This window comes from Solanum pennellii, chromosome 10, assembly GCF_001406875.1.
Source record: "Solanum pennellii chromosome 10, SPENNV200".
Taxonomy (NCBI): domain Eukaryota; kingdom Viridiplantae; phylum Streptophyta; class Magnoliopsida; order Solanales; family Solanaceae; genus Solanum; species Solanum pennellii.
Window position 1 is genome coordinate 63,744,904 of NC_028646.1, and position 13,685 is coordinate 63,758,588.

Here is a 13,685-nt window from a genome sequence, read left to right on the forward strand (position 1 = left end):
TTTAATAGTGTAGGGTAAGGGGGTATGTATATCGATTCTATATACTATTGATTTGATTTATTTATTTTAGGTTTTGAAATATGTTAAAAACATAAGATATTTTATTGGTTTTCAATCTATTGACTTATGATTTTTAAGAATTCGATTTTCAAAATTTAACTAAAAAAAAAATGCTCATAAAATAACTGTATAACTTCTCCAACAATTTGGTGTGACGAGATAATAATATAAGTTTACATAATGATCATAAAATAGAAACAATACTAACTAACATGAAAAGAACTTTATACGTACAAAATAAAAGAAAGACCATAAGTATAAACTTGGTAAGATGTCAAACCATATTATTATTCATTACTAACAATTCAAAATCATTCAAACAAAATACCATATTATTCCAACAAATATATGATTTAAAAATGAATATTCATAAAACACCAAATTTAATAACTAATAGTAGCAATGCAAAATACGTCTACAAAATTGTGTTTGGTTTTTAGATGGTTGATCCTTTATGTAGTCTTGTCTAATTAGTGGGCATCTCAAAGCGGCAAAGCGGACAGTAATGGCTATTCTCTAACCACTTGGTAATGCACTCGGCATGAAACATATGAGAACAAGGCAATCGCACTACTTGAGTTTCTTCCCCTAGCTCGTCTAGACATACCAAACACTCATCGTTGCTATTTCTTTCATTAGCTTCCACCGGCTCGAGCAACTCTATTGATGATTTACTTGCGGGCACCATTCCATCTGTGGATGATGATTCTTCAAACGCTAACAAAATTCTTCCATCGCAATAGTGATCAATCTGTAATTCCGCGTGCACACATACCTCTGACATCTCAGTACTAGCCCTGATGCTTTGCAACTGACGAATTGTTTCTTCAACTATACCGTATTGTTGATCTTCAAACACGTCCTCAAAAGTCCCAAGCACATGTGATATAGCGTGATTGAGTTTCTCATAGAACATGGTATCGAAAAGATGAATAATAATTGGAGTTGACGTGGTTGGACAGTTTTCTAGTATTACACCCCAGTATTCGGGTGGTTGATCATTGGGTCTTATGTACCAATAATGATTTATTAAACTGAAACTGAAGTGAATAATGGTTAAATAGGGTGAAGAAGAAGCAGCAATTGGTGTAGCACTAACAAAAGAGTTCTTGAAGCAATGGTGGCATACAAAATCTGTTGGAATCATATTGCAAGTATTGAGAGAAGAAATCAATTATTGTTTAAAAAGAACTAATGGGAGACTTACCTCCTTTCAAAGTTTATTTATAATAAAATATATAATTTACTAGCAAACCTAAACTGATTAGGAATATGGTAATTATTTAGGAAAGAATAAGTGAGTGGCCGGAAGCCTAATTTGATGAGAAAAGGGAAAAAAAATTAAGAAAAGTAGTACGCCTTTTGGAAACTTGAAATATTATTTGTGTTTTTATTTATGGAAAATAACACGTTTTGGGAAATACTTGATAATTCAAATATTATTTTTGTATGGAGAAGTAATCATAAAAGACGTTGCATTCAAAGGTATCAATCTGATTAAGTTATTCAACAATGTATTACATCATTCTAGATTAAGTTATGTAAAACTATGCATACCCGTAGATTAAACCAGAGCAGAAATGGAAATCTGAGTACATTAAGTTTTTTCTACTTGAGAGGATATAGGACATATTGCCTTGTAACTTCATGATCCAACTGAATGTGATCACAGCTACAGGTAATGTTCAATCCCCCTTTGGCAAAAAATTAAATTATTTTTAATTACCTATCTTTCATGTGGCACAAAAATTACCAATCTTTAAATTAACCAACTTAACCTTTATGTGCAAGGATTTCATGATGCTACTGTATATGGTGCAACGACGGGAGTTCCATACCTCTTCTCTAGTTCACTTCATGGATTTCATCATTCAATCCATGTAGACGGTACCTACTAAGTTCTTTATTAAGATGTTTCGATCTCTTGATTGTCGGTTTCCTCTTACTTGTTTACTTAATTTTGTAAAGAATAATTCCATAAATTGAGTTGCAGAATTGTTCTAGAAGGTGAATTCAATCACCAACAATACATATAAAAAATAGCAAACTGAATAAAAAATTGTTCATATTAAAAAGTTCAAATAACAACAACTTGATAAAAAGAAAAGTAAAGTTTCTGTTAAACAGAAGATCTACAGATTGGACAATTCTTCTTGCCCCTCAGCAGCCATTGTTGTATGCAAGTTGCGTGATATTCATGTCCACAACCGAGTGTACCAATTGTGTTGTCCTTTACATATTCAGATAGACATATGGAACACAATGACTTGTAGTTTTCATCATCACAATTTCCTCCTCCTGCTGCTGGGGGCTGGTAGATCAATCAATGAGACGACTACCAAAGTTTTGCATTGCGACTATTAATTGATTGACATCATCAGTTGCTTGGTGAATGAATTGATGATGATACGTATATGGATCCCAGAAAAGAGAGTAGTTATTATATATGTGGAGCCAAGTGATAATGAGTATATGGATCCCAGAAAAAAGTATTTGTTGAGGGATGATTGTGGGGTTGTGAAGGAAAGAGAGGAGCACCATCAATATACTGACCATCTGTGAGAAAGAGAGCAATTTGCCAATAGTTCATATTCATACTCATCACACACACACACACACATATGTATATATATAGCTGATTAATAAAAACTTTCCTAAATTAATCAATTGAGAGGGTTAACAAAAACTTTCCTAAACTAATAAACTGACACGGTTGGTTAGTAAAATATTTGTATTTTTCCAAGTATATTGTTAATTTCTTTTATCATTAAAATTTATATTCCCCTTCTTTTTAATTTATTCGTTTTTTGTTATTGTTGGGACAATCAAAATGGTGTTTTCTTTGACCATAATATTCTCAAATACATTATAATTGCAGACCGTAGATGAGATTCATAGATCGACTTTGAAGATTGGAAATTTGTTTGTGATTTACGGGTCCAATCTATGGGTTGTAGACTCGTTCGTAAATTAAGTCCGGAAACTTGAATTTTTGTTTGACTTTTACAAACTCAATTTTCTTTCAGAGTTCCTTTGGTCTTTTCCCACTCTTTTAATCCATGTATTATGTCGTATAGCCTAATCTAAGGGGGATTAAAGGCACTTAGTAAACCTAAGCCTCCCACCTCACGCCTAGCAACTAGAAACAAATATCAATATGTTCAAAGTTCTCTCAATGAAGAAACTAGGGTTTCATACCTTTAAGCTTCAATTCAAGATTCAAGCTAGTATCTTCTTGTTGGAATGTATTACACCCACCAGTTATCTCGGGATCAGGTCCCTCGACAGAATAAGAATGCAGATGATAAATATGCGGACAATAATAACACAATGTAAAACATGCATAAGACGTGGAAACTCCCTTGCTCAAGGGAGGTAAAAACCATGACCCGTGATGCTCACAGGATTTCAACCTAAACTCAATTTCAGTTGAACGGAGCAACAATTCAGATTAAAAACTCTTTCAACCTAGGAATTTCTTTCTAAATCCCTTTCCCTTCTAAGTAGTAACTCTACTACAAATAAAACAACTAAGCAGATACCACATTGCCCACCAAGCAGCCTAACTCTGGATAATTTAGACTTCAACTAAGGCCCACTAAATCAGTTACCCTTAACTGAAACTTTTAGATAAATAGAATAGAAATCTAATTTCTTTATAACTTAGTAAAAGATTTACAATTTAAGCACATAAGATACAAAACTCTAAATACAACAAGACACTTCAACACTCTATCTGGTCTCTCATTGATATGAGCGGCGTTCTTCCTTGAATATGACCTTCTCTTTTTAAGCTTATGAATTTTCGGAGAAAATCCAAGTTTTTGTTTGTCAAATCTTGAGTTTGTGTTTTGAAGAAGAAACAATATGGAAAAGGGCATAAACTCATTGAGACTTCCCATTGGCTGAGAGCTTGCTTCTCTAGAAAGACGTGCACCTACCGTATGAGAGGTGACAACTTTTCTACATCTGTCTTGTCGTCCTTTCACATGCGCAGTCTTGTAGGGACCAGGTTTTCTTAGTGAGTTCTTGAGAATACTTGTTGGCTCACTCTCCTTTTGAATGAATTAATTAATTTGTTGTTTGTCATGTTGATTAAGTCAATCATAAAGAGTTATTGACCGTTGGACAAACAACATTTTCAATTCTGATTGGTGTAGTACGCAGACGCTTCACCAACCTCTGAAAGGACAATTTTCCAATTGTATACCACTTAAAGTCTAGATGAGAAAACTCTGTCAGGGAACGAGTCTCTGCAATTTATAAGCCACTGAAATAGAGTCTCATCCGCTCTTCATATTGGTGTAGTACACCGTACTTTTCATCTATTGTCTGACATGACAATTTTATAGTTGTACCCCACTTGAATCTGGACGAGAGCACTCTGCTAGGGACCAGGTCCCTATATTTGTGATGATCATCAAAATATCTAAAATATAACACTTCTTTTTAGGTATGTTGGATCTCATCAAGGGGGTATTTTTTCACCCATTGAGTTTCAAAGTAAACCCAGATTTCAGTTAATAGTTTCTACAACTTAGGGTTCATATGTAAAGCATGATTTGGCATTACTTTTCTCATTCCTCTTCATGAATAGTTTGATTATGCAATTTCATCTATAGATTCATTAATTTTTAATATCCATGAACCCTTAACAAATATGTAACACCCCCTCCCCCCAAAGGTTCTTAGTTCAGACCAAAGGTTGCACAAAAATATAAATCTACAAATTTTGAATATTACAGACATAATTTATGGGTCGTAAAAAGTACTACGACACCTCGTGGAAAGAGTATGTAGTCGATACTTCATACATCAAATGTTTGAAAAATTGGATAAGAGTTTATAATCGAGTTTACAAGTTGTGAAATGTTATACAGGCCGAAGACATGAATCATATGTAGTTGAGACTTCAAAAAGTTGAAAAGTTAGACTTGAACAGGACGAGTGGGTTTACGAGTCATAATAAGTACTACGTGCCGTGGAAAGGCCTCGTGAGCTAAAGTCGATTGTATGTGAAAACTTCATCGATGAGTTTCTTTTCACCCATTGAGTCCCAAATAAATCTTAATTTCTCAAACTATGAATTCCCCCAAACTAGCTAGGGTTGAAGAGATTAGGGTGCAAGTCATAAAAAAAAAATAGGATAGTGTGCGAATCAAAAAAATAAAACACACATTAAAGATGAATGTCACAAACACTTAAATTTATTTAAGTGTCTAAATGAATTTTTTTTTACAAGTTTGCATTGTATTAAGCCTAAAATCTAATTGTCGGAGGTACTGATATAGTCATATTGAGATATACTATTAACCAGTTGTGGTATTACATTTGAATCCTTCGTAAAGACTATTTATTCCATTTTATTTTATATAATAAAGTCTTTATTTAAATAGATCATTGTATTAATATGTGTGTTCATTACTTATATTGGACGATTTTTGTGTCTGGAATTGTTTAACCCATGCACAGAAGATTAATGTAACACGTCAAAAATTGAAATTAGGAATGAAAAAAAAGAGAAGGGCAATCCACGGAGGGGTTCACGGGCTGTGAAGAGGACCACGACCCATCACCTTGCCCATGGAGTTGCACCTAACAACTAGAACAACCACAGACGCCTAGGCGATTCGTGAAGCGTCACAAGGACCCTGAGGTATCCGTGAAAAGGGAACCAAACCCCAAGTCCACTGTGAAGGACTACGGATGCCTAGACGGTTCGTAGATCTTCACACGATTCATAAAGTCGTCCGTGAAATGGAATCATCAGATTTTGTGTTTTGGGTCAACTACAAGCAATAATATCTCTCAGCATAAAATAAATTAGGTGATCCATGACCTATAAAATTATATCCCTTTGAGTCATCTTTCCAACACCACCAAGTTTGCCTTATTCTAAGCCCATAGTAACAAGTTATGCCCATGATAGTGAAGCCATATCAGGCAGGGCAACATCACGGCCGACTAGAAGGCCTGTGATGCTATAGACGCCCGTGAAGCCTCCCCTGAGAGGCACTTTGTCAACTTTAAGTCAGTGTCATAGTGGTATTTTCCTTATATGTTTGGTACTTAAACTACATTGTTTTACCTCGTCTAAGCCCAATTAATTAGTGAGAAACTACCAAAACATCCATTCTCCTAAAATCATTAGACTTAGAAAGAAAAGAACAGAAAGCGACGATAGCTTTCTCTCCAGAACAAGTAAAGCTTTCCTTCAAGTTAGCCCCGAAATTCAAAGGATTTCACCATAGTTTTCTTCACCAGGTATGTGGGCATGTGGGTATTCAGGATGTTAGCATTTAAATTTAAACATAATTTAGTCAGTTTTCTGTCCACATTTTTTCTCATATTTTTTCAGACCAGTTTAGTTTTGTCTTATGAATTCAAGATCACAATTTGAAATGAGCTACTAGTGTTTAGTTTGGAAGTAGTGCTTAGCATCGAGTTGGACTAGAGTTTTGCATATCCTAAAGTCCAGGAACTACGTGCCATCATCGGTTTATAAGTCTCATATGTTGCACATCAATTTTATCGATCATGTTATAGTCATGCCTTTATACCCCGACAAGGTATATTAGGTCCTCTCGATGGAGCGTATACATCCGACTCCATATTTAGCTCATGTGGTTTATGTCGGTTAATAAACTCTAGTACTAGCTTCAGTAAGGTACTTCAAGCCCGTAGTACGTTCCTGTTTACTCTTCCATTCTAGTTTTTATGTATTATGGTATCTTAACCCTATGTACTTCAATTCAGTTAAGCGTACGTATTTGACTAGTATTTTTAACATATCTATATATTAAGTCAGCTTTGCATATGCCTTATGTTCAACACGTTCCAAGTATTGATGAATATTGTATGTTACATCCTATTATGATGTCTATTATGATGTCACGCCTCGAGATTACACCTCGGACGTGGCTGGCATTCGAAAATTTCTATTCACTTAACATTTTCTAGCTTAGTTTATCACACAGGTAAGTGAAAAAAATATTTAATCGCCTTTTCAAATACCATATAGTTGTAGAAAACCTAAAAACCAAAAAACCAAAAAAAAAACAAAACTAAAAGAACCGACTAAAATCGATACAAAAAAATGACTTTATATGGTTTGATTTGATTTTTAGATTTAATAAATTTATATAATTGGTTTAGATTTTTTTAAATGAAAAACCAAATCGAACAGACCTATATACACCCCTAGATGCAGACCAACTGCCATCAATACATTAAATGTACGAGTATGCGAGTTAGAATGCTAACAAATGCAGACTTGAAAGAGATTGTGAAAGTAACACTTACCTTGACTCTTCTCAACTTATGAATAACTCAACTCAACATAAAGCAATTAAAACACATGCGATGTATACAAAGTTTTATAAAACAACTGAAAATAATTGTGGTTGCTAAAGATAAAACAATAACAAACTTAACTTTACTAGTATAAAAAGTAATTTAACTTTTGTGGGAGATTCTCTAACCGACAACCATCACTATGAGCCTAAGAAATGGTACAACGTTTTACCTCACGTTTCCAAGGACCATCCATACCTTGCCATCAGTGTAGATACTGAACTATTAAGTGGATTCACTAGTCTATGCTAGAAAGCACTAAGGAATAATCTAAAAAGTATGATCCTTTTTCTGCCCATGATGGCTACATGGTTTATGGGGGCTTGAGTTAATATGAACTTGCATCCCCATATTGGTGCTCAATACTACTCCCAAAATATACTTAACTCATATGTTTTTAGAACAACTTCTTCTCTTGTTTGAGATAATTGTTCAAATTTAGCTTAAAATCTCTCTTGGAAATTATAGTTTCCTCTTTACTGAAAACTAGCTCAATGTCTCTTTTGGAAATCTAAGTTTCCTTTCATGTTTAATGTGAAAACATTTACAAATATTTAGGGAATACTTATTTCCCTTATAACTTTTTGAGAAATGAACCCAACTCTTTAATCTTTACTTAACATGAAACTGGAGTCTTCACAACAAGGTCAAAAAATTGGTAGACTCTTGAAAACTTAATAAACTTTACTTTAACTTGATTCTTAACTTCTCGACTTGACTATTAACTTCTCTTGACTTGGATCTTAACTTTCCTTGAATTGTATTATGGGTTCAAGGTAATGATTCATGTTTTGGATGATTTCTAGGTGTTTAGAAATCATTTGAAGTAATTATAATCAATGTGACTTTAAAGGGACTTAAACAGACCGAATAAGGGAAATTGGATGAAAAATGACGTTTTGGGCGCATCATGGGCGCTCCGCGCTAGCCTCATTTGATTGAGGCATCAAACAGCCCCAGCCTTCCTAGCGCTATGGGGGCGCGTCGCGCCACCTATTCCTTCAGTTAAAAAGTGACGAACTTTTGGTCTCATTTTCTGATCTTAAATCGATTTAACCCGATTCTTTTTCTCAAATATCACTCTAGATTCATGTACCCAAACCATATACTAAAGGATCTAACCCAATGAACTCAAGAAGCAACATTTTTACATCAAGAAACTCCTAAATCTCAACTCATGTTCAAGAACGAAAGCAATTCAAGAACAACCACTACAAAAAAATCATCATTTAGCGACTGACGAAATCCGTCGCTAATCTATGTTATTCATTCACTAAATCGGATTAGCGACGGATTGTTGGTTGTTGCTATTTCGCTCGTTAATAATCTCTTAGCGACGAAATATGAGTTACGTCGCAAATTTAGCAACGTAATAGAGACGAACGATTTCCGTCGCAACTTGTTAGTGACGGACTGGTCCGTCGTTATAACTTATATAGCTCGTCGCTAGTTTCATAATTAATTTTTTCATTTAAAATGAATCCGCGATGAAATTTCTGTCACTAATTTGTCACAAAATATTCTGTTATTTGAGCCACTACATTTCCACTTAAATGTTTCATTGCTAATCCATCGCCAACATTTTTTATAGTAGTAACCAAATCGTCATTAAATTTGTTGCTAAAATTTTTCTTGTAAATAATTTCATTTATTTTTTTTAAATATACACTACTAAAATAAATTAATAACAATTACTAAATACCTCAACAATAACAAACATTTGTATAAAATAATATTAAAGAGGGTTCAAAATCTGTAGATAGAAAGTCAAAATCATATACTTCCGGTGCAAAATATGAAAAGAAATATATCAACTATTCTTAAGAGGAACATTTGCTTCATGTAGTATGTTTTTGTTTCAGATCTGTATACTCTTCTCTTCTTTTATATCCCGGTAGCTTGATAGTATGCTTGATGAGAGCTTGGTAGTTTTCTCCCGTCCATAAAAGAGTGCAAACTTGTTATGCAATAGCCAATAGTCCAAAGATACTTGGTAATTGGGAACAAATGAGATACACTGGTCTTATCAAATAGCTTGGCTGATCAGCCAAAATACACAACTTCAAACTCCATGCAACTCAAAATTTCAAAAATTACGGGTCTACTTTTAGGAACATTAAGTCAAAATAAAAAGAATATACCTAAACAAAACTACAACACTATCTAATCAATATATTCAAAACAATGGTGTCATTTTCTCACAATTCCCCCAACTTTTGATATATGAGTAACCTATATCGCGTGAAAAATATAACTATATTATTGATCAAGTAAGCTTCAACTTCAGATTAGATTTGGCTGGTTTCATGAATCCTCCACATCTATTCTTCTTTAGTCAAGCCCAATTCACTAGAACAAGTCTTTTGATTGCAAATTACGAGCTCTAGAAAATTAAAGGTTCCCTGAATCTCTCATTTTTCCTTACACCGAGGTTCAAGTTACTTAACAGAATAAAACCATTGATGATTTATAAGTTGCACAAAAAATTAATTTTACAGGGATTTCTCTCTGAGTAACAACAAGAACAAAATCAAACATATAAGCTTCTATTATTTTATGAGTCCTCTATCTATTCTACTCAATTCAAGATAATTTCACTGGAATACCTAAAACCTTATCACTAATCGCAAAATTTGGAACTCTAGAACACTAGAGGTTCCCTAAACCTCTTACTTTTCTTTACAGATCTACAACCCTTTCAAACAGAACAAAAACACAAATAATTTACAATTTGCACCAAATATAAACATTTGTAGGGGCTTTCTTCTGAGTAATAACACAAACATAGTCCTTTACAAAGACGTTAATAGATGTGATTCTAGCTGCCTACACAATCTTAAACACATATATAATATATGATATGATATGACATTTTGTGATACTGAATGAGTGATACATTAATGCGAGCATGTAAAATGCTAGAAATAAATTAGAACAAATAAGATGATTGAAATCTAATGTCACAAATATTGATTACTTTGCTATTATATCTCACAAAATGACAAGAGAGCTCATAGTCCTCAGTTATTCACGTGTAAATTCATTGCGACAAGTGTAAACTAAAAGCAAGTAAAAAATAATCTAATATAATATTCATTTGATTGTTCTGTTATGAGCTAATACCAATTCACCTAATGCAGTTCCCCACAACAATTTCATAAATTGGTATTTCTTAAACTGTAGGCAACCATGAGAATCAATTCTTAGCCTATATGAATTTCTTGGTTAGAAGAAGTCATAGGAAATAAAAATGTTATTGTCATACAACTCTATTTATGAGGCTATTATAAGGTAAAGGTCGAAACATGAAGTCCCTACCATCATGGATTGAGCCAGTGAGATGTCCAGATGAAAGTATTAATATATCAAACCTTTCAAGAGATCTCAAAGTCTCATAATATAGGAGACAAAGAAGCAATATTACTTCAGTAACATGTATCTAAACACATGAAAATAAAATGCATAGAGATGAAAAATATATTATACATATCTAACATCAAAGGAAACACATCCATAGTAAAATAATCAGGCCGGTAGCCGGCATGAGTAGCTGGATAATGAACTTTTTTCAATAACCTTAAAACATCAAAAACATAAAAATCAATTTGTAAGATATCACCATTGCTTAAATATTAATAGTTGAAAAGGAGAAAATAAAAAAAACAGTAGCAAGCTAAAATTTGAATTGAAAACATTCACACGGTATAAGCAAACAATAACACACTTCAAATCTAAGAGTTTGTTCTAAATAAATCAAAGAATTTAATAGATAGCAAATAGGTAATAGGAGGACATACTGGTCGGAGCAGCGTTTGGTGTCGTTATTGTTTGTTTTTGTTTCTACCGAGCAACTGTTTGTGGTTCATCGTCTGCTGCTGTCGCGGCTGCTGCTGGTTGTTGTCACCGGCTGCTGCTGTTTGGAGCCGTTGGTTCTTGGTGGCTTGCCAGGAGGATCTGCTGTTCACCGGAGCGGCGCGCTGCAGAGGAGAGGAAGAGCAGCTGCTGGTGCTGGCGGAGAGGGAATGGAGAAGGGCGACGGAAGAGAGGAAGAATAGGGGAGGAGAGGAGAGGAGAATGACGTCTCCTCTTGTTCTCACCGAAAATGGCAGATAAAGAAGAGACGAAGAGGAAGAGAAAATGGTGGTGTGCGGCGGATGTAAAAAGAAGAAGAATGAGAAATTAGGTTTGGGTCTTTTGGCAAATTAAAATAGAAAAAGCTAGGGTATTATATCTTGACCGTAGGATTATTTTGAAATGAGAGGCCAAGATTGAAAAGATGAGATCAACAGTCAGGATTAAAAGATAGGGGTTGGATTGAAATCTCAAATCGGAGTGAATTGCAACGGAATTAGTAACGAATTCCAACATCCGTCACTTTTGAATAAATATATATGTTTTGAAAAAATTATATTGACGGATATTTTTGTCACTATATAATATAATTTTTATAAAAATATATTTAATTGTTTAGCAACCTTTTTTCCGCCACTAAGTCATCACCCTATATTATAAATTTGTCACCACTATTTTGTTACTAAATTTGTAGCAAAAATTATGCGCCAATTTTTCCCGGTAATATTTAGCGACGGATTAAATATTCCGTTGCAAATTCGTTGCTATATTATAAATAATTTTTTTTGTTAATTTTGCAACAAAATGATTATTCCGTCGCAAATCCTTCATTATATAGTGAAGAAATATTGTTCGTCGCTAATATCCGTCGCTAAACAGTGTTCTTTTAGTAGTGAACCAACAAGAACATTCAAATTTCAATCTTTTTAGAACTAATTCATGCTGAATCTAATATGCTTGGCACATGGGTGAACAAACCCAATGTTGTGGAAGACTCACATACCTTTTTAGAACTAATTCATGTTGAATCTAACATGCTTGACACGTGTGTGAACAAACCCAACGTTGTGCAAGACTCACATACCCTTTTAGAGATCACCCCCGACGAAATCCACACGCATAGCTCGAACGTTCTTGGCGATTTCGTAATTTCTCTCCTCTTTTCTCTATTCTCCAAGGCCTAGCGTGAACTCTAACTTTTCTAAACTAACCAAAAATCTTGTTTTACCCCAATTAATCCCTAAAAATGAATTAACAATCTTATTTACCCTTTCAAAATCCGAATTAGATTTTCCTTAATCCAACAACCCAACTTTCGAAAGGCATATCTCACTCATACAAACTCGGAATCGCACAAATTTGACGGCGTTAGAAAGATCATTCCAACCATATCTGGAGCTGCACCTAAATCATCCCGAGCCAGGAGTTGTGATCGTGTAAAATTGACCAAAAACTCACTTTAACTTACTTAAAATTTCCAAATTTCCGTATACTTTTCAAAAATTAACTATTTCCAGATTTTTAAACTTCCTTCTAGTTCTTTCTAGTTGCGAGATGTTACATATGATGCAGGCTCAGGTTCTCAGGTTCATCCACGTGATTAGCTCATATTGGCGCCACATCATCAATAGTCAGGGGTGAGTCCTCATCCTCTGAGGATGTTTATTTATCATTTCTTTTGGTTTAGTGAGTGAGTCTTTAGTTTCAGCATTTTAGAGTTAGCTGGGGGCTTGTCCTAGCAGCTAGTTAGTATTAGAGACTTTCAAACATAGAGTAAAACTCAGTTGATTTGGGTTGATCTACTTTGAACTCAGTTATTTCTTTCAGAATTTCTCCGTTGTATTCCATAGATTATATTAATTCTTCAGTTATGCTTCTGTTTGGCTAGAGTAATCACAGTATGCTTGTGATATGCCAAATTCAGAGTTAGCTTGGGTTACATGTGACCCTAGGTTCCATGTTACGTCAAGGGCTAGCCTCGTGGTGTGACAAACTTGATATCTGAGCATCAAGATCAAGAGTCTTGGTTATTTGAAAGACGCACTAAGTTGTCTCTTTCATGGGTGTGAAACACGCTACACCTATGAGGGGTATTCACAAGTAGACATTTAAACTTATATAAAATTGAACAAATAGACATATTCGTCCTACATGGTGTATTATGCCACATAGGACACACGTGTCTACATGTGATTTATAATACACTTACCTCTTTATTAAACATTCAACAACTAATAAACAAGCAATTGTAAAAATAATTAATTATTTTCTCTTCAATTAAATGCGTGGGAATTCAAATTCACTTATTCTAACCTTATTCACGTGGTATAATATTATCCAAAGGTCATTTAATCAATGTATAAGTAGTTCTACGATGCTCACACTATCTCCATCAATAAAGTTTACTTCAATTACCTCAT

The 13,685-nt window shown here is 34.2% G+C and overlaps 1 protein-coding gene and 2 pseudogenes across 1 annotated transcript; all 3 read right to left on the minus strand.

Annotated features, from left to right (window-relative positions):
• Positions 1-526: 526 nt before the first annotated feature.
• Positions 527-1,207, minus strand: LOC107001479 (E3 ubiquitin-protein ligase SDIR1-like). Its single transcript, XM_015199511.2, has one exon. The coding sequence runs from the start codon at positions 1,205-1,207 to the stop codon at positions 527-529; it is 681 nt and encodes a 226-aa protein (XP_015054997.2).
• An 835-nt stretch (positions 1,208-2,042) lies between these two features.
• LOC114074284 lies at positions 2,043-7,619 on the minus strand (annotated as a pseudogene).
• A 1,636-nt stretch (positions 7,620-9,255) lies between these two features.
• On the minus strand, positions 9,256-13,685 carry LOC107001480 (annotated as a pseudogene).